This window comes from Entelurus aequoreus, linkage group LG19 (assembly GCF_033978785.1).
Source record: "Entelurus aequoreus isolate RoL-2023_Sb linkage group LG19, RoL_Eaeq_v1.1, whole genome shotgun sequence".
Classification (NCBI taxonomy): Eukaryota; Metazoa; Chordata; class Actinopteri; order Syngnathiformes; family Syngnathidae; genus Entelurus; species Entelurus aequoreus.
The window spans coordinates 23,504,908-23,527,909 of NC_084749.1; the positions used below are offsets into that span (position 1 = coordinate 23,504,908).

At 41.1% G+C, this 23,002-nt stretch overlaps 1 protein-coding gene across 2 annotated transcripts; it reads right to left on the bottom strand.

Annotated features, from left to right (window-relative positions):
• Positions 1-1,467: 1,467 nt before the first annotated feature.
• LOC133634876 (uncharacterized) lies at positions 1,468-21,915 on the bottom strand. Of its 2 annotated transcripts, none has more exons than XM_062027527.1 (5): positions 21,733-21,915; positions 14,583-14,877; positions 9,420-9,962; positions 4,007-4,220; positions 1,468-2,135 (listed from the first exon to the last, which is right to left on the bottom strand). In XM_062027527.1, the coding sequence occupies exons 2-5, from the start codon at positions 14,857-14,859 to the stop codon at positions 1,880-1,882; spliced, it is 1,290 nt and encodes a 429-aa protein (XP_061883511.1). In that variant the 5' UTR covers positions 14,860-14,877; positions 21,733-21,915; the 3' UTR covers positions 1,468-1,879. The 2 variants fall into 2 exon arrangements, with proteins under 2 accessions (XP_061883511.1, XP_061883512.1); XM_062027528.1 differs by lacking the exon at positions 21,733-21,915 and adding an exon at positions 17,201-17,274.
• Between the last annotated feature and the right edge of the window lie 1,087 nt (positions 21,916-23,002).

Consider the following 23,002-nt stretch of genomic DNA (forward strand, 5'->3'; position numbering starts at 1 on the left):
GTATGCAATTAAAGGCCTACTGAAATGAATTTTTTTTATTTAAACGGGGATAGCAGATCCATTCTATGTGTCATACTTGATCATTTTGCGATATTGCCATATTTTTGCTGAAAGGATTTAGTAGAGAACATCGACGATAAAGTTTGCAACTTTTGGTCGCTGATAAAAAAAGCCTTGCCTGTACCGGAAGTAGCGTGACGTCAAAGGTTGAAAGGCTCCTCACATTTCCCCATTGTTTTCAATGCAGCGAGAGCGATTTGGACCGAGAAAGCGACGATTACCCCATTAATTTGAGCGAGGATGAAAGATTCGTGGATGAGGGACGTGAGAGTGAAGGACTAGAGTGCAGTGCAGGACGCATCTTTTTCGCTCTGACCATAACTGAACATTGGATTCCACACTCTCTCCTTTTTCTATTGTGGATCACGGATTTGTATTTTAAACCACCTCGGATACTATATCCTCTTGAAAATGAGAGTCGAGAACGCGAAATGGACATTCACAGTGACTTTTATCTCCACGACAATACATCGGCGAAGCACTTTAGCTACGGAGCTAACGTGATAGCATCGTGCTTAAATGCAGATATTAACAAAAGAAATAAACCCCTGACTGGAAGGATAGACAGAAAATCAACAATACTATTAAACCATGGACCTGTAAATACACGGTTAATGCTTTCCAGCTTGGCGAAGCTTAACAATGCTGTTGCTAACGACGCCATTGAAGCTAACTTAGCAACGGGACCTCACAGAGCTATGATAAAAACATTAGCTCTCCACCTACGCCAGCCAGCCCTCATCTGCTCATCAACACCTGTGCTCACCTGCGTTCCAGCGATCGACGAAAGGACTTCACCCGATCATCCGTGCGGTCGGCGGCTAGCGCGTCTGCTATTCAAGTCAAAGTCCTCCTGGTTGTGTTGCTGCAGCCAGCCGCTAATACACCGATCCCACCTACAACTTTCTTCTTTGCAGTCTTCATTGTTCATTAAACAAATTGCAAAAGATTCACCAACACAGATGTCCAGAATACTGTGGAATTTTGAGATGAAAACAGAGCTTTTTTGTATTGGATTCAATGGTGTCCGAATACTTCCGTTTAACTATTGACGTCACGCGCATACGTCATCATACATAGACGTTTTCAACCGGAAGTTTAGCGGGAAACTTAAAATTGCACTTTATAAGTTAACCCGGCCATATTGGCATGTGTTGCAATGTTAAGATTTCATCATTGATATATAAACTATCAGACTGCGTGGTCGGTAGTAGTGGCTTTCAGTAGGCATTTAAACATATTTTAAAAATTCTACTTTTGTTAGGCCTCATTTTGTGTGCCGCATAAACAGAGAGCAACATGGGAGCACACAATGACAGTTCCAACGCTGCACACAAAAACACGTTTCTCCTAAAATAAGTCCTCAGTCTACGGCTCAATGCCAAAGCAGCAGGATTTTTTCCCCCCCCACAAGTGGGATTTTATTCAGAACAAACATTTTGTACATTTAACAATGAAAAAGCTGAGAAGTAATAGCTTTTGCAGGTCCAACCCATTTTTCGCCCACACATATAGTGAAGCTTTTAAGCTACTTTTAGAGTTCAAGACATTAAATATACTGTAGGTACTGGAAAAGCTTGAAAGGACATGTGTTGGTTCAAAGGAGTCCTCCACCACAAGCAGGCAAGGAGCTCTCGGGTTTCAAAAAATAAACAATAAATTTTTTTTTTAAAAGTCCAGTTTAGGAGGAGTTAAATCACAAGTCGTCAAGGACAAAGAGTTTATCGTGGCAACATGTGTAGCTTTGCCGGACTGCGGACCACAGGAATGACTTATTTTTGTAACCATCTCCTCCTTTGAAAGAAGAGAGCGCACGTCCTCACTGGGAGTCCAGGAAGTCTGTGGCCGCCGCGTCTGGTTTGCCGCTCGGGCTCTGTGACGTCTCCCCGGTCCATGGAGACGGCGTGACCTGGTTGAGGACCACGTCCTGGGAGACGAAAAGCGGCTCTTTGAGATTCAGGCGGTACAGGAGGAACAGATTGAGAGCCACCATCGCCAGGAGGGGGAAGACGGTCAGGCCGGAGCCGAAGCCTCGCCAGGAGCCGCACATATTCAGGCTCGCCCAGTAAATGAGCCTGTTGGGGGGGAGAAGGACAACAAACAAGAGAATGAACTGATATTAACAGCTGAAGAAGTGTTTTGAAGTACTCTTATAGCAAACATGACAGTATTGCCTATAGAGGTTCTATTACTTTCTCTCCCTACACTGCAAAAACTGAAATCTAAGGAAGATTAAATATCTCAAATAAGGGTGATATTTGCTTATTTTCTGTCTGATAAGATAATTCTTTTCACTTAGCAGATTTTATGTTAGAGTGTTTTGCAAACCCCGTTTCCATATGAGTTGGGAAATTGTGTTAGATGTAAATATAAACGGAATACAATGATTTGCAAATCATTTTCAACCCATATTCAGTTGAATATGCTACAAAGACAACATATTTGATGTTCAAACTGATAAACATTGAGCAAATAATCATTAACTTTAGAATTTGATGCCAGCAACACGTGACAAAGAAGTTGGGAAAGGTGGCAATAAATACTGATAAAGTTGAGGAATGCTCATCAAACACTTATTTGAAACATCCCACAGGTGAACAGGCAAATTGGGAACAGGTGGGTGCCATGATTGGGTATAATAGTAGATTCCATGAAATGCTCAGTCATTCACCAACAACGATGGGGCGAGGGTCACCACTTTGTCAACAAATGTGTGAGCAAATTGTTGAACAGTTTAAGAAAAACCTTTCTCAACCAGCTATTGCAAGGAATTCAGGGATTTCACCATCTACGGTCCGTAATATCATCAAAGGGTTCAGAGAATCTGGAGAAATCACTGCACGTAAGCAGCTAAGCCTGTGACCTTCGATTCCTCAGGCTGTACTGCATCAACAAGCAACATCAGTGTGTAAAGGATATCACCACATGGGCTCAGGAACACTTCAGAAACCCACTGTCAGTAACTACAGTTGGTCGCTACATCTGTAAGTGCAAGTTAAAACTCTCCTATGCAAGGCGAAAAGCGTTTATCAACAACACCCGGAAACGCCGTCGGCTTCGCTGGGCCTGAGCTCATCTAAGATGGACTGATACAAAGTGGAAAAGTGTTCTGTGGTCTGACGAGTCCACATTTCAAATTGTTTTTGGAAACTGTGGACGTCGTGTCCTCCGGACCAAAGAGGAAAAGAACCATCCGGATTGTTATAGGCGCAAAGTTGAAAAGCCAGCATCTGTGATGGTATGGGGGTGTATTAGTGCCCAAGACATGGGTAACTTACATATCTGTGAAGGCGCCATTAATGCTGAAAGGTACATACGGGTTTTGGAGCAACATATGTTGCCATCCAAGCAACATTACCATAGACGCCCCTGCTTATTTCAGCAAGACAATGCCAAGCCACGTGTTACATCAACGTGGCTTCATAGTAAAAGAGTGCGGGTACTAGACTGGCCTGCCTGTAGTCCAGACCTGTCTCCCATTGAAAATGTGTGACGCATTATGAAGCCTAAAATACCACAACGGAGACCCCCGGACTGTTGAACAACTTAAGCTGTACATCAAGCAAGATGCCGATAAGTTCCAATATTACATTTTAAAGGATTTATCGGCCGATAATATCGGCAGTCCGATATTATCGCACATCTCTACTTTTTTTCTTCTAAAATTTAGCGGGTGCGGCTTATATACCGGTGCCTCTATAGTCCAAAAAATACTGTGTTTGATTTTTGACTTTTTAAGATCCCGCCTGTTATCTACATTTCAAGGCTATAAGGCACCCTCATGTATATCGGCGAGCCCAACAAAGCTAAACTGGTGTCGCTATGCACATTGTTCCTAAAAACCACAGTATTCACGTATAGAAAGTGTCTGCAAATATTCCTGTGATTACAGAACAGGGTTTATTGTGATGTCATGTGATGCTTGTAAACACTTCTAAAGCCTCACCTTCCCAGGATGAACATGGCGACCAGGATCGGTACCAACTTGAGCTCATGTTGAGGCAGCAAGGCCGCCATGACGACGAGGTTGAGGACGTAGAGGAACAGCAACTCCACGGAGGCCGTGACAAACAGCTGCTGGGCCGCGTGCCTCCTGGGCGGTGACTCTTGCCGTCCAAAAGAGGCGCTGCAGAAGCGACACGCTGCACCTGAGAGCATCGCTGGACGCCCATGGAGGAATCAAGAGGAAACATGTCAGCAGGTGTCCACAATGTCAGACCGCATATATCTAAAGCACTTTGGAATAAACTTGAAATCGTACTGACTGAGTCCTTCATCTGTTTGAATGATTTTTCTTGATCAATAGTTCATATGATCAATATGTACATGATCGCAACTGTTTGACGTTTTACCTCCTTTAAATGTATAGTACTATACATTAGTCCTCAAAGGCTAGATGGGACAGCTCTACTCTGACTATATATATATATAAGTCCTTAAAATCAAATTGGATAGGCTCTATCAAGACTATACCTGGCCTCAAAGACACGATTGGAGAGCTCTGGTCTGACTATGTAAATATGTCCTCAAAAGACCAGCTAGGAAAGCTCTAATCTGATTATAAACTGTACGGTGTACATACTCAAAGACTAAAAAGGGCATCTCTAGTCTGACCGTATATGTCCTCAAAGATGACTGCTCGAATCTGACAAGCTATATGTTCCCCCAAAAAAGCTAGGACAGCACTAGTCTGACTATATTTCCTCAAAGATTGGATAGGACATCTCTACTCTCTCTGATGTTATAAAACACTAGATAGGAAAGCTCTATTCTGACTATACATATGTCTTTCAAAGACATAGCTCCAGTTTGACCATAGATGTCCTGAAAGACTAAAAATGACAGCTAGTCTGGTAAGCTACATTCCCAAAAAATAAAAATAGGGCAACTCTAGCCTGACTATATATATTTATTCCAAGATTAGATAGGACAGCTCTACTCTCTCTGACTAGATGTCATCAAACACCAGAAAGGACAGCTATATTCTGACTATACATACATTCTCAAAGACTAGATAGGACAGCGTTAGTCGGACTGTGTATATTTGTCCTTAAACACCAAATAGAATAAGTTGAAGTTGTCCTCAAAGACACGATAGGAGAGCTCTGGTCCGACTATGTAAATATGTCCTCAAAAGACCAGCTAGGAAAGCTCTAATCTGATTATATACTGTACGGTGTACGTACTCAAAGACTAAAAAGGGCAGCTCTAGTCTGACCGTATATGTCCTCAAATGACTGCTCGAATCTGACAAGCTATATGTTCCCCCCAAAAAAGTTAGGACAGCTCTAGTCTGACTATATTTCCTCAAAGATTTGGATAGGACAGCTCTACTCTCTCTGACTACATGTTAACGCGGTTTTTGTACACCCAACTTTTCGTGGGATTCGGTTTTTGCCAGAAGTTGGCCCTGCTTTTCAGTTTGCACAGCCCACAAATTCCATCCATCCATTTTTCTACCGCTTGTACCTTTCGGGGTCGCTGGAGCCTATCGAAGCTGCATTCGGGCGGAAGGCGGGGTACACCCTGGACAAGTCAACACCTCATAAATACTACAAGTTGGCGACTGAGTCTCGTTGTGATAGAACACACTTTCAGCTGCAAAATAAGCTACTTTGGGACCAAAGACCCTCGCTTAATTTTCAACCAATATATATATCAATCAACCAAAATGTTCCGCTCATTCAAGACACGCTTGCTATCTATAACATTTTCCGAAAATAATGGTTGTACTACACGCCTGTGACGCCGGGTACAAATAAATGCATACAATGCGGCAAGATTATTTCGGGGAAAACGGGGAATACTAGCAAGATGATTAAGCACCTCATCAAGCACGTAGCAAACTTAAGGGTGGAAAAGAGATGTTTATTGGGATAAGGTAAACATCTGTTCAGTATTTTAATATAAAAGTGTTTGATTGTGAGGCATTAAAGGCCACAAAAAGCAACGGGTCCATCAGACCCACAAACGCTGGCTGAGTAACAACAATATGAACGTTGCACGGAAAATTTCTCTGCCAGTTTCTCCACCCCACAGGGATTCTTCTTTTGTGTTTCTGCACCTGCGGTTCCCACACAAGGTTGCAACATTGTTTGTCAACACTGTCTGCTCTCATTTTCTCGCACATTTGACCCTCTGATGTTCTGTGTACCTACATAGCTTTGTCTTCCTCCTGTCTAGGCCTGCTGTGTGTGTGTGTGTGTGTGTGGTACACAGAACATCAATTTCCACACTTCTATTAGCCCCGGGTCCAGTGGACCCGGACATCTTATATGTAATAGAAATGTGTAGGGGGGGGTGTATGGTGTGTGGTCATTAAATATGTATTCTGATATATGTTCTTCACAGAAAATGAGCCAAAGTCAGTGAGTCTCAGTTTGAAAAATTAATTAATTGTATAATTTTTCTTTTAATAAAAAATGAAAACGGGTCCCACAGACCCGAACACCACACAAGTTAGCGCCCTGGTCAGTCACAACTGTCAATGTTTTGTCCAGTGCTTAGGTTACCGGTTTTAGCTTCTGTAGCAGCTTAATTACTTATGTAATTTGTTAAGATCCAACAACGACTACCCATCTTGTTTTGACCTGGCCTCTAATTATACATGTGTCCAGGCATTCTCCACTCCAGCAGATCGAATATTTTCAACTGCTGGAGACACAATAAGCTAGGAAAGGGCATGCCTTGCCCCAGAGAAGGCTGACATGTTACTATTTCTTAAAAAGAACTGTTGAGGAGGACTGACTGGTCAGTGGTTACTTACTGGTTAGATTCAGAATGTCGGTTGGTTGTGATGTGGTTCAAAATTACGCAGCCGAAATAATACTTTGTTGTACATGTTTGTACATCCATCGGGATGGAAGGGTACTGGTATTGGTATCGAACATTTTTAAACGATACCCAGCCCTAGTCTCAATACAGGTGGAAAAAATCCTCAGTGCTGAACTCTGTAGAATTTGCACCTGGCTCGTGGACAATAAGCTATCCATACACTTAGGTAAAACCTAATCCATCCTATTTGGGTCTCAAATCAACCTTAAGAAAGTCAGTGACTTCACTATTAAAGTGGGTGACATTGTTATCACCAGGAAAGATGAGGTCACCTACCTAGGTTCCATTCTAGAGGCTAATCTTTCCTGTGATAAAATGGCAACCAAGGTAATCAAAAAGGTCAACCAACGAACAATATTTCTCTACAGAATCTCCTCTCTGGTCAACAAAAGCACCATGAAGATTCTAGCGGGAACTCTCGTTCAACCCTTTTTCGATTACGCATGCACCTCCTGGTACCCTAGCACCTCTAAAACCCTCAAATCAAGACTCCAAACATCCCAGAACAAGCTAGTCAGATTACTTCTAGACCTCCACCCCACATCACACCTCACTCCTACCCACTTCTCCAAAGTGGGCTGGCTCAGGGTGGAGGACAGAGTTAAACAACTTGCACTGAGCCTAGTCTATAAAATTCGCTACACCTCCCTGATACCGAAGTACATGTCAAACTACTTCCATAACGTAAATGACCGCCATAACCACAACACCAGGGGGAGCGCCACAAACCACGTTAAACCCAGATTCCGATCTAACAAAGGAGAATTAGTTAAGACTAATTCTCCTTCTATACCACATCAATATGGAATGCACTCCCAACAGGTGTAAAAGAAAATGCATCTCTACCCTCCTTCAAAACCACGCTAAAAGAACACCTCCAGGCAACTACAACCCTAGACTAACACCCTCCCCCCACCACATCCCACCTCCCCGTAAATAATCAAATGTATGCAACTATATTTATGCTCTATAAAATGTGTTTTGTGTTCATATTTGTGGGTGTCTGGAACAAATGAATTGAGTTTACATTATTTCTTATGTAAAATGTTTTTGGCTTGCTTGGTTTTCATACCTGACCTTTTGGAAGGTATGACTGACAAAAGCAGAGATAGCACTGTACCTTCATTTGAATGGCCTACATGCAAATACGCCTCAACGGCTCGACAATGTCAGGAAAAGACAAACGCGATGTCCCCTCTTCCTGACAGACGTTGGAAAATTATTCAAATATTCCGCAACAATTAGGCCCGGGAGACAAAGGAGCCTCTCAGTGTATTTTCCATTTCAAGCGTGCATGGCAATGAGAGGATGCTCCTCCTCAGAGACACCAAGAGACGTCTGCCAAGGTCGGAAGTGCAGCAAATTAAAGAGGACAGGAAAAGATTCCAAGACGACCAGACAAAGCGAATCCTTTCGTAATCCTACACTGCAAAAACTGAAATCTAAGTAAGATTAAATATCTCAAATAAGGGTGACATTTGCTTATTTTCTGTCTGATAAGATAATTCTTCTCACTAAGCAGATTTTATGTTACAGTGTTTTACTTATTTTAAGGGTTTTGGTCCTAAATGATCTCAGTAAGATATTACAGCTTGTTGCTGAGATTGTATGACCTATATTGAGTAAAACATGCTTGAAACTAGAATATCAACTGTTGCAAAGCTGCGCCATCAGCATTCGCAAGTATAAAACTACTTTTTTAAAGTAATAATTTCTTATATCAAGCATGAACAAAAATCATGATTTTGACACAATTGTGTCTCATAATTAAAACAGATGACAGAAAATGGACTTTGCTGTCTTATTTTCAATGAAACAATAGGAAATACGTACTCATATAGTAGTACAGTTGGCACAGTAAACTGACAGTTAATATTTAAATATTTAACATTTCAAACTATTTTGAACAGAAATAGTTCATGCACATCCAGATAAATTCCTCAAAATTACATTTGAAAAATTTTTGGCCGGGGGCCGGGCTGTATATATGCGCACTAATTGACTGAAAGAGCACGCACTTGGCGCGATGATGTCATGTTATCGATGGAAAAATGCATTTTTAGACTATATGATTTGCCTGAGCGGCTAGGAAACCCAGAGAGTAACAAGCGGTTGCCTTGTTGCCTTTCCATTAAGAACAATAAATTAGTTTTTAGTATAAGTTTGCTGGTTTCAAGAAATGTAATGCCGAGCGCATATCATTATGTCAAGATAATGGCACTAGCATTTACTTCATTTAAGAATATTTTTCAACATATTGAGCAAAAAGGTCTTTCTTTTTTCTACCAAGAAATGTGCACTTATTAGTGAGAATATACTTATTTTAAGGTATTTGTGGGTTCATTGAGGTTAGCTAATTTTACTTGTTTTGGAAAGTCTTGACAAGCCAAATTTTCTTGTTCTATTGGCAGATAATTTTGCTTATTTCAAATAAAATACCCCTAATTTTTTTTTTTTCCTTCTTGTTTTTGAACACTGACTTTTTGCAGTGTATATGCTTGGTGTGTGATGTGAGCGGTGCCTACCGAGCAGGATGGGCAGGGCGGCCACCACGCAGCAGCCGAGGGTGAAGACCACCCGACTGCCCACATCAGGGCAGTCGGGCGGTTTGATGTGGACGTAGAAATAGAGTGCATAGAGAATCCCGGCTGCACACAGAAGAGACGCCAGCACGGAGATGAAGGCGGGAACTCTGCCGCTGTGACAGCATCGACACTTGCAGCAGCACGCTCCGCCACCTGTCGTCTCACTCGCGCTTTGGCAAGTGTCTACTACGCCCTCTGGGCTCCACACCGCCAGCTCCATGCTGTCCGGGGGCGGGCCTATCAGGGGTCGACCCTCATCCGCGGTACAGTCCGGATGAGCGGATGCCGGACTCCATCTTGGCGTGTCTGTGCCGTTGGGAATGTCTCCGTGAGAAGCCGGGGTTGGAGTGCTGATGCAATTTTCCGTGGCGGTGTCCAAATTGCGCTCTGTGGTGATCGGAGTGGAAAGAGTTTGATCCAGCGGTCCCTCTTCGGCAGTTTGATCCTCGCGGAGGCCATCGTCGGGCCGCTGGAGGCAGGAGCCTGTTCAAAACCAGAGATACGTTTTAACGCAGCATCCAAAACCAAACAGTGGAATCAGCCCTTTGGAGGCTGACACGCACACACACACACACACACACACACACACACACACACACACACACACACACACACGCACACACGCACACACGCACACACACGCACACACGCGCACACACACACACACACACACACACACACACACACACACACACACACACACACACACACACACACACACACACACACACACACACACACGCACACACGCACACACACACACACACACACACAGGTTATCATTTGAAATGGGGACCAAGTTTTTGATCATCACTTGTGGGCACCACCCTTTCTACAGGTTGTGGAGGCATAAACAAAATTAGGTAAAATGACCACTGCCCAGTTAGCTCATACACGTCTTTAAATCTCTGGAGTGATGAAGTAATGTACTGATCATCCTTACTGGGGACCAATGTTCCCTTTAATTTTTCATGTGTGTGAGCAAACGCAAAAACTCCCTGAGCATTCAGTGGAGCCCATGTGAGCAACGTCAGACGTGCACACTGTGGCTACACCAGCAGCACACCTGTCCCAAACCTGACTAAATAACAAGCTAAATCTCCATCCATCCATCCATCCATTTTCTACCGCTTGTCCCTTTCGGGGTCCCGGGGGGTGCTGGAGCCTATCTCAGCTGCATTCGGGCGGAAGGCGGGGTACACCCTGGACAAGTCCACCCCTCATCGCAGGGCCAACACAGATAGACAGACAACATTCTCTTGTTATTATAATCAAATGACAGCAGTCATTTCCATGAGGTTATTTTCTAATATAAGTGTTTAGGCCCACTTACAATGACAATAACAACAAATATTGTTTTTCATGAACTGTGTACTTGTATTGTTTGTCTGGGTGGAGGTCCTGCTTTGGAAATATTTTGTACCCCTTTCAGACATTGCATTTAGTTCCCATTAAAACATCCACATGTTGCACAATGAGATGTAAGCAGGGGATCATGTGTACATTCCTGCAACTTCCTGTTTGTAAAAAATATATTTTTATTAGTATTTATTAATATACTAACAGCATTTCATTAATAATATTTATAAATTAAGATTCCTAATAAATGACACTAGAATAAGCACACATTTGATTGGTAAATCATAGTGTAACGACCTGTAATGACACTTTATGTGTGGTGTTGGAGTTGTCCGACTTTTTGTGTGGCTGTAAACGCATCGCTGGCTAAGTGCCATATGTGCATGTGTTGGCGCAAGTGAGAAAGAGCGAGCGGCTGCTGTTGATATAACAAAGTTGGTTTTGGTCTGGTTTGTACTGCAGAAAATGACCAGTTTTGCTAGATATAATTTTTTTTACTAATGTTTTGGTGATGTGTTTATGGCCGACAATAAAGAGTTTTGCTCAGTAAAGTGATCGATGGAATTCATGTCCTCAAAGCGTCTCAACAGACTTTACAATATTTGAACAATGATGACGAAAACTGTTTTCTATGTCGTGTCGAAAATTGTTATGCGCTTATTTTTTTATTTGATTTTGTGCGCGGCATAGATTTGCCGTGCGCAGAGGACGCTTGAGCAGTGCGCAATTGCACAGGCGCGCACCTTAGAGGGAACATTGCTGAGGACCCTGGGGAAAAAGAGTTAATATGGTTCATGGGGACCAAATTTAAATAATTTTGCATAATTCACACAAATTTGTACGTGACTACTGAGGAGCATTTAAAAAAAAAAAAAAAAAAAAAAAGTTCAAATGAAATATGACATGATCCTCAGAATACAGCACTACAGCTGTCCTCTTATAGGAAGTTTCACCACTTAAATGTTCAAGCAAATCCTGCATCTTCTGTGACATTACTGAAAACTGCTATTTAGCAGTAAAGAAGTTGTCTGCAACTCCAACTACCATAAATAGAAGGATGGGAAATTCTGAACGTGAATCATACTTTAAAGGCCTACTGAAATGAATTTTTTTTATTCAAACGGGGATAGCAGATCCATTCTATGTGTCATACTTGATCATTTCGCGATATTGCCATATTTTTGCTGAAAGGATTTAGTAGAGAACGACGACGATAAATTTCGCAACTTTTGGTCGCTGATAAAAAAAAAGCCTTGCCTATACCGGAAGTAGCGTGACGTCACCGGAGGAAGGACTCCTCACATTTCCCCATTGTTTACAATGCAGCGAGAGAGATTCGGATCGAGAAAGCGACGATTACCCCATTAATTTGAGCGAGGATGAAAGATTTGTGGATGAGGAAAGTGAGAGTGAAGGACTACAGTGCAGTGCAGGACGTATCTTTTTTCGCTCTGACCGTAACTTAGATACAAGGGTTCATTGGATTCCACACTTTCTCCTTTTTCTATTGTGGATCACGGATTTGTATTTTAAACCACCTCGGATACTATATCCTCTTGAAAATGAGTAGAGGACGCGAAATGGACATTCACAGTGACATTTATCTCCACGACAATACATCGGCGAAGCTCTTTAGCTACTGAGCTAACGTGATAGCATCGGGCTCAAATGCAGATAGAAACAAAATAAATAAATCCCTGACTGGAAGGATGGACAGAAGATCAACAATACTATTACACCATGGACATGTAACTACATGGTTAATAATTCCCAGCTTGGCGAAGCTTAACAATGCTGTTGCTAACGACGCCATTGAAGCTAACCTAGCAACGGGTCCTCACAGAGCTATGATAAAAACATTAGCGCTCCACCTACGCCAGCCAGCCCTCATCTGCTCATCAACACCCATGCTCACCTGCATTCCAACGATCGACGGAAGGACTTCACCCGATCATCCGTGCGGTCAGCGGCTAGCGTCGGCTAGCGCGTCTGCTATCCAAGTCAAAGTCCTCCTGGTTGTGTTGCTGCAGCCAGCCGCTAATACACAGATCCCACCTACAGCTTTCTTCTTTGCCGTCTTCATTGTTCATTAAACAAATTGCAAAAGATTTACCAACACAGATGTCCAGAATACTGTGGAATTTTGAGATGAAAACAGAGCTTTTTTGTATTGGATTCAATGGGGTCCGAATACTTCCGTTTCCACGATTGACGTCACGCGCATACGTCATCATACATAGACGTTTTCAACCGGAAGTTTCGCGGGAAATTTAAAATTGCACTTTGTAAGTTAACCCGGTCGTATTGGCATGTGTTGCAATGTTAAGATTTCATCATTGATATATAAACTATCAAGACTGCGTGGTCGGTAGTAGTGGGTTTCAGTAGGCCTTTAAGTTAATAATGTTTTATAATCATGCTGTATGAAAATGTCATCCTAAGGAACACTAAACCAGATTTTTGTTTTTGGAAAAATATACCAGTTTTAACTAAGGATGGATACCATACAGAATCCCAGTACTATTAATGCCAGGATAACACATGTTTCACTTTTCAAGAAAATTAATTTTCTGACTAACCAGTAAACATGTTTTAAGGGCCAAAGCTTAAAAATCATTTAGGCATCTTCAGAATGGATCTGACTATCATTTAAAAAGGGTTTCCTTTAGGGGACCTGTTTTTTTGTCCCCATACCGTCAGAGGTCGCATAAAGGTGACTGTGTAAACAGAGCGATGTCCCACTAAGTAAGCATTGCCAGAAAACACACACACACACACACATACATACACACACACACACACACTCGACCGTCACTGATGTATTCAAAATGGATGCTCCATAGTCCATTCACATTGTTAGAGGGTGAGGTCAGCTTGTAGCCCAAAAATGTTGAGGACCTCAAATGTCTGGTCTGTCGCCATCTATTCCCAGAACATCAACAAAGCAGTTCTGGATACTGGAGTATAATTATCGATAATTATCATCCTTACTCCAATTGAACATGTTTGTTTCCTATTACAACATCTTTGCAATCTTTTAACATTAACCAACAACGTTCTTTCCCACTCAGTGAAGTGAAGTGAATCATATTCAGGGCCTGAATTTGGTGCTCAACCCCTGCTAATAAGTGGTCCTATTTTCAAAGTTGACTGCCTTTGCTTCTCATGAGATGAGATTTGCTTTTAAAATCCTTTCGGATCAAGTTCACTGTCAGAATAATTGTATCTAAGTTATCACAAAACTATGTGTTGAAATGAGTTCCCGGCGAGAAGACAAAAGCTGTCTTTGAAGCTACCAAGAAGAAGGCTTGTAAAACTCCACTGTGTAGGATGGGAAGCAACATGAAGGTGTTCTGTTTCTTTCTTCTATTGTAATCCACAGAAAGATTTTGTCTTGACCCAAGAACTACAAAGCGGAGAGGAAGCAGGGCCTGACTCCCCTCAAGGCGACCTTTTCTTTGAACTGTTTTAATCGAAGGCGATGGCTGTTTACGACCCCCGTTCCTTGGAAACAGCTGTTGCCATGTAATCAGGGAAAGTCCAAATAAAAGAGGAGGCGTACAATCGTTCGCCAGAGCGTGCTGGGAGACAGCCGAGACGTATCTCCTCAATTGAGCCAAATTTAATTCTGTCTGTTTAATTCTTTGCATCTTGTCTTGTTTAATAGATGTCATCAGTGTTCGAATCTGACATTCACCTCAGTTGACCTTTCACTTCTGAGACGATAAAAAGCTAATAACTCACTCTCTGGCTCGTCGGCCAACGGCGGAGGTTGGAGGGAGCGCTGCGAGCCAGAGGCCGAGTGCAGGGAGGACGAGTGCAGCTCCTCCACCGAGGACTCGGGGCTGTCGGACACGGGCGCCATGCAGATCTGAGTGTCCAGGTCCAGGAAGGGAGAGAAGGAGAGTCTGGCGGGGTCGATGTCCTGGAGCTGGTTGATGATGTCACTGATGGATTCCTTCATGCTGTCGAGCTCCTTCGCGTTCTGCCCGTCGCTGGCCTGTAGCCCTGAGGTGCTCATAATCACGCAGCCTGGCACCTGACCACAACAACACAAACCTCAGCCTTGAAATGAAGATTGCAATCTTGATTTGAGTTTGACTCTCTCGTATGCAAGCTGGATGCTAAAGCAGAAAGCCCAGAGGACAGCCCTAATATTGGAACTGTTTAAAATATAACAAAATATGCCCTACTTTTTCTCCATGCTAATTAGGTCATGTGACACATGAAGACCTTCAAGGGATTAAAATACCCTCATTTGTATAACAAACACCACAATTAGCAAATTTAACCATTATTATAGAGTCATAAAATGAAAATAATAAAACATCAGAACTCAAGTATTTATCATTTATCATCATTAACTGTACACTAAGAACACAATACAGAGCTGTCTGAATATTGTACATATTTTTTAAGGCTAAAAAAGATGTTTTTGTATATTGAAAGATTAAACTTTGTATCAGCTTTGTTGTTTTATGTGACAAAGTACATTATTATCAGTTTTATTAGTCTCATTATTTTTACATTATTTCTTTTGCGTTATTCCTTTATTCCTTATTGCTTTTTTTCCCTCTTCATTTTTGCTGGTTTTTTTTTGTTTTGTTTCTACTCTACAAATCATTTGCCACTTCACATTTTATTTCATCAAAATGTCCCCAGTTTTAAGAGCTATTTACTTATTTTCAGTCATTGACTTTACGTCATAATCTTAATTTTAGCATGAATAATTATATTTTGGTTAAAAAGTGTTAAAATTGAAAAAATAACTATTCAAATAAGATATTTTGGCTTTCCAAATGTGGATTTTGTTTTTCTGCAACATCTCTTAAAAGTCCTGCTAATTCCGATCTTAATTTAGGACGTCTCTTCAGGCAAAATGAACTAGCTGCATGGTAAAATAATTGCACTAGTTTTTTTTTTAGCATTTTCCAACTAAAATCTAGAGTTTTTGTCTTATATTTTGTCAGCTCTTTTTGCAGTGTGCAACATTCAAATCCCAGCAGGCACAAGACATTGACACAACAATAATTATACATACATGACCTTTAAAACTGACTTTGAGACAACGTTGCAAAATAGTTGTATTTGGAAACTGAGACAACGTTGATGTCTAAGGTTGGATCCACGTTGTTGGTTGGGAAATGACCAAATTTCAACGGTCAAATCAACGTCACAACCTGACATTGATTAAACGTTGTTAAAAAGCATGTTTCAACGTTGTATTTGTGTTGTAAAATGACCAACATTCAACGGTCAAATCAAGGCCAGAACCCAACGTTGTCAAAAAGCATGTTCAGGGTTCGTACACTATTTCCATGGCCAAATTCAAGAACTTTTTAATGACTTTCAAAATAAATTGTCCAGTTTTTCCAGTACCCTTCAAAAGGCAGAAACCAGTGTGAATCAATCCATAGCCTTGTTGTTTGAGGTCACCAAATGCTGTCTGTAGGAAAAATACGGAAAATCTGCTCAAACCTATGCCTAACATTGAACCAGCAGTTATCATTAACTGAATGGGGCATAGAAAATGAAGCAGTGTGACTATTCAATGTCATTTGTGTTGTTTTTCACATTTCTTGTTCTTTTTCTTACTTACAGCACTCAATGACATCGAACAGCACGGATTGATTCACAGCGTATTTGTGCTTGTAAACTGCATACCGTGATATAAATACACGCACCCTCAAAATGTCAATTTCACTCATTTATTAACAAAACTGTTCCACATTAATATAAGGATAATAAATTAAAGGAAAATATTGTGTTTGTTTCACAACACCTCAGTCACCTTTCGTTAAGCATATCTAGCCTTATAACTGTGGCTATGATAAGAAATTAACAAAGACAAAAGTTAACTTTTTTTGCTTTCACTGAGGTAGCCAGACAAGTTAAATAGACAACAAAAATAATAGAGCAAGAAATACATACAGCCATGTTGTGTAATAACTACAACATCATTCATATTAACTCAGCTCTAAATTGTGAAAAAGGTTACAAATTATACTTTACATGACCTTCACAGTACAAACAAGTCCAATAATGGACTAATAATTTCCATCCAATGTTCATTAAAACGACAACCTCCCAGCATGATGCACCACTGTCCCCTTGGGGGCGACACAGAGCAGTATATACATGACAACAACTGTCATAACTTGGACTATGGGATGGTTTGTTTTCCCGGAATGCAAAGGAAAGTTGGAGCGGGCAAGGCGTGAAGGTAAGGACATATTTATTTAAACACTAACAAAAGGAACAAACGAAAAGCACGCACGAGGGCGGAAGTACAAACTTGGCTAATGAAAACAAAAGACTAGCACAAAGGCAAAAACTATGAACATGAAATATACAACACTTACTGTGGCATGAAAAAAACGTGCATGGAACAATGGCTTGGAATGAAAGGTAGCAGAGTTAATGTCGCCAGGCTGACTTCCTGGCAACTATCGGTTTAAATAATAGTGACATGATTAGTGAAAACAGGTGCGTGACTCAAAATGTGAAACAGGTGAAACTAATGGTTGCTATGGTGACAAAACAAGAGAGTGAAAAAGCAGGAACTAAGTGTCCAAAAACCAAACAGAACATGACTTAAACAAAACATGATCACAGACATGACAACAACCTAATGTAAGGGCTCGTGCAAAGCCAACACATCAAGCATGTAGCTTTCATTTTTGAGGAAACGTATTTTAATTTTTCCCATTTTATAATTAGCCTATTGAGTCCGACTGCAGAGAAATATGTTGAACATTTCCAAGCATTTACAAGCACTTCACCCAAAATTCAAGCATTTTTCAAACCTTGAAAACACAACATTACAATCCAAGCATTTTCAAGGTTTTTAAGCGCCCGTACGAACCCTGAGCATGTTGTTACGTGGTTTTTACATTTGAAATGGTGTGGTAATTTGTTGTTTGGTGACACCTAGTGGTCACAATAATCCATTAAGTCAAGCTCATGACATAGTGAATTGAATGATGCGGACACTTTTGTTACTGGATACTTTCTAGTATGTTTCGGCCTTGGAAAGTTTGTATCTGTAAGTAATATGCAACTATACTTTGCTGATACTAATGTACGAATGTGGTGTTTAAGACGGAAATAGTGGTCACAATAGGTCAAGCTTATGATGTAGTGAGTTGAATGGTGCGGACACATTTGTTACTGGATACTTTCTAATATGCTTCTGCCTTGGAAACGTATCTGTAAGTAATATGCACCTATAAGTTGTTGATACTAATTGATACATTTGCTGTTCTAGACCGCAATATTGTTCAGTTAGGTGGACTCATTATGTATGTCTAGCTTGCTATGCTATTGTGTGCTTAGCTGTTGTGTAGCTGCTAGCTCATAGTAGTCTACTATTTAAATACAACAAAAGACCAACCTTGTGTGCTTATTGGAGGACATTAAGATGTTAACCGGGTGTCCAGCTTTGCACAAGTAAACATGCTGCAGGACTGCTTGTATTGGAGATTTTAGATCCAGGCCGATATCATCTAATTTTGTTGCTGATATTAGACCAATATCAATAGCGGATATATGAAAATCGCTAACCTTATGACAGACTTATGTGGTTTTTACATTTGAAATGGCGTGGTAATTTGTTGTTTGGCGACACTTCCCATTAAGTCAACCTCATGAGATAGTGAATTGAATGATGCGGACACTTTTGTTACTGGATACATTCTAGTATGTTTCGGCCTTGGAAAGTTTGTATCTGAAAGTAATATGCAACTGTAATTTGTTGATACTAATGTACAAATGTGTTGTTTTAGACTGAAATACTGTTCGATTAAGAACATTCGTGTATTTCTAGCTTGCTATACTATTGTGTGCTTAGCTGTCGTGTAGCTGCTGGTAGTCTACTACTTAAATATAGCGATGCCTTTTCTGCTGGCCTAACATAACCAGAAATCATGATCATAATTAAAAATAAAATTATTTTTTTATTTACTTTCCCTATTAATTAATCAATCAATCAAAGTTTATTGATATAGACCTAAATGACAAGTGTCTCAAAGGGCTGACCTAAATATCTAAAAGTATTCATATTCTCTTCATGTCATATTGTGCTCCTTCCAGCGCTGTTGTTTTTAGGTTAAGTTGTTATCCAATCAGAATTCAGCTAGCTTATGTTGCCATGCTGTGCGAAATCTGCCCGGGGCCTCAGAATCAACAATGCATGCGTCTATGCACTGTAAGTGAACGGGCACATACAGTTGATGGACAGTTGCGATAGCCAATCAGATCACAAGTTTTTGTCAGTAAGGCCTTCTACAAACCCCATTTCCATATGAGTTGGGAAATTGTGTTAGATGTAAATATAAACGGAATACAATGATTTGCAAATCATTTTCAACCCATATTCAGTTGAATATGCTACAAAAACAACATATTTGATGTTCAAACTGATACATTTTTTTTTTTGCAAATAACCATTAACTTTAGAATTTGATGCCAGCAACACGTGACAAAGAAGTCGGGAAAGGTGGCAATAAATACTGATAAAGTTGAGGAATGCTCATAAAACACTTATTTGGAACATCCCACAGGTGAACAGGCAAATTGGGAACAGGTGGGTGCCATGATTGGGTATAAAAGTAGATTCCATGAAATGCTCAGTCATTCACAAACAAGGATGGGGCGAGGGTCACCACTTTGTCAACAAATGCGTGAGCAAATTGTTGAACAGTTTAAGAAAAACCTTTCTCAACCAGCTATTGCAAGGAATTTAGGGATTTCACCATCTACTTATAAGCGGTAGAAAATGGATGGATGGATGGATGGACGGTCCGTAACATCATCAAAGGGTTCAGAGAATCTGGAGAAATCACTGCACATAAGCAGCTAAGTCCGTGACCTTCGATCCCTCAGGCTGTACTGCATCAACAAGCGACATCAGTGTGTAAAAGATATCACCACATGGGCTCAAGAACACTTCAGAAACCTACTGTCAGTAACTACAGTTGGTCGCTACATCTGTAAGTGCAAGTTAAAACTCTCCTATACAAGGCGAAAACCGTTTATCAACAACACCCAGAAACACCGTCGGCTTCGCTGGGCCTGAGCTCATCTAAGATGGACTGATACAAAGTGGAAAAGTGTTCTGTGGTCTGACGAGTCCACATTTCAAATTGTTTTTGGAAACTGTGGACGTCGTGTCCTCCGGACCAAAGAGTAAAAGAAACATCCGGATTGTTATAGGCGCAAAGTTGAAAAGCCAGCATCTGTGATGGTATGGTGGTGTATTAGTGCCCAAGACATGGGTAACTTACACATCTGTGAAGGCGCCATTAATGCTGAAAGGTACATACAAGTTTTGGAGCAACATATGTTGCCATCCAAGCAACGTTACCATAGACGCCCCTGCTTATTTCAGCAAGACAATGCCAAGCCACGTGTTACATCAACGTGGCTTCATAGTAAGAGTGCGGGTACTAGACTGGCCTGCCTGTAGTCCAGACCTGTCTCCCATTGAAAATGTGTGGCGCATTATGAAGCCTAAAATACCACAACGGAGACCCCCGGACTGTTGAACAACTTAAGCTGTACATCAAGCAAGAATGGGAAAGAATTCCACCTGAGAAGCTTAAAAAATGTGTCTCCTCAGTTCCCAAACGTTTACTGAGTGTTAAAAGGAAAAGGAAAGGCCATGTAACACAGTGGTGAACATGCCCTTTCCCAACTACTTTGGCACGTGTTGCAGCCATGAAATTCTAAGTTAATTATTATTTACAAAAAAAAAAAAAAGTTTATGAGTTTGAACATCAAATATATTGTCTTTGTAGTGCATTCAACTGAATATGGGTTCAAAATGATTTGCAAATCATTGTACTCCGTTTATATTTACATCTAACACAATTTCCCAACTCATATGGAAACGGGGTTTGTACAACAAATGACCAACTTTGTGTGCCAATTGGAGGACATTTAGATGTTAACTGCTTGTCCAGCTTTGCTCAAGTAAACATGCTGCAGGACTGCTTGTATCGGAGATTTTAGACACAGGCCGATATCATCTGATTAGTCTTCGCCGATATCGGACGGATATCAATATCGGACGAAGACACTTCTAATTTTTAATCCATTCATTTTCTACCGCTTGTCCCTTTTGGGGTTGCGGGGGGGGGGGGGGGGGGGGGGTGCTGGAGCCTATCTCAGCTGCATTCAGGTGGAAGGCGGCCGGCGTACACTCATCACAGGGCCAACACAGATAGACAACATTCACACATTAGGGCCAATTTAGTGTTGCCAATCAACCTATCCCCAATAAAAACAATTTTAGAACAAATGTTTAGGGACAAAACACGTGTCCACAAATGGTCCATGGGCCGCACTTTGGACACCCCTGGTGTTGAATATGAGCTCATCTTTTATTTCCACCTTTGTAAACTCGTACAAAAACTAAATAATCCAGACACGCTGCTCCGCCTGGACTTTTCAGCTCAGCCACGCTGACTTTGATTGACATGTTCTCGCTCACATTAGCCGCAGATGTTTTTTGGCGCACAGTCTGGAGCCTCGCAAGAAAATCTAACATGTAACAATTTTGTTCAACAACAAATGATGACGTGAACTTTTATTTAAAAAAAACAACAATCACTTTGTGTGGCGTTGCGGCGCATGTGGAAAATGCGCGTTTTTTCTTGCTTGGAGGGAAAAAAAACGTAACTTTCGGCGCTGCAGCGCGACTCACCCCCCCCCCCCCCCCCCCGGTTTGTTTATGTATTCTAACAACAACAAAAACCACTTTAGTGGGGGGTGGTCTTGATTAGGTTGGCTCGGGATGAATCAAAAATGTGGCGCAAATAAATACACAATGAACTTCTCCGAGGGTACACAAACACATCATTGAGTAAACGATTAAAGTAAACAATGGACGTACCTTCCCGGGAGGTTGCGTACTATTTGTTGAGTTAGAAGAAGAAGTAGAAGAAAGCCTTTCTTCCCTCCCCCTCTCCGTCTGCTTTTTGTCTTCCAGGATCCTGAACTTGTGAATCAAATTTCAGCAGGGACAAAATGCGAGGCTTTTCCTCCGCCCACACCACCCCGGGTACCATGTCAAACACCAGATGGAGCAAATAAAGCAAAGGAGCTCCAGCAGGAGGAGGAGGGTATAGTGGGCGGATCGACTCCACGTGTACTATCGATACCACATTATCATCATCTCGGTGTCGATACTTCTAGGATCACTTTGGTTTTATTTTGACAAATATTTTTTTGTTCAGTTATGTCTAATTTTGCTGACAAACTTTAACAGCCAGGTTAGATTTTGATCTTAAATTCTATTTTATTTTGCCTTGTTTAGTTATTTGTTTGTATTATTCATTATTATACATAACTTTGTTATTGTTATCCCATTGAGTTGACTTTTTTCTTGCCCTGATGTGGGATCTGAGCCGAGGATGTCGTTGTTAAAGTTAAAGTACCAATGTTAGTCACGCACACACTAGGTGTGGTGAAATGTGTCCTCTGCATTTGACCCATCCCCTTGTTCACCCCCTGGGAGGTGATGGGAGCAGTGAGCAGCAGCGGTGGCCGCGCCCGGAAATCATTTTTGGAGATTTAACCCAATATCAGCCCTTGATGCCGAGTGCCAAGCAGGGAGGTAATGGCTCCCATTTTTATAGTCTTTGGTATGATTCGGCCGGGGTTTGAACTTACAACTAGGGATGTCCGATAATGGCTTTTTGCCGATATCCCGATATTGTCCAACTCTTAATTATCGATACCGATATATACAGTCGTAGAATTAACACATTATTATGCCTAATTTGGACAACCAGGTATGGTGAAAATAAGGTCCTTTTTAAAAAAAAATAAAAAAATAAAAATAAGATACATTAAAAACATTTTCTTGAATAAAAAAGAAAGTAAAACAATATAAAAACAGTTGCATAGAAACTAGTAATGAATGAAAATGAGTAAAATTAACTGTTAAAGGTTAGTACTATTAGTGGACCAGCAGCACACACAATCATGTGTGCTTACGGACTGTGTCGCTTGCAGACTGTATTGATATATATTGATATATAATGTAGGAACCAGAATATTAATAACAGAAAGAAACAACCCTTTTGTGTGAATGAGTGTGAATGGGGGAGGGAGTTTTTTTTGGGTTGGTGCACCAATTGTAAGTGTATCTTGTGTTTTTT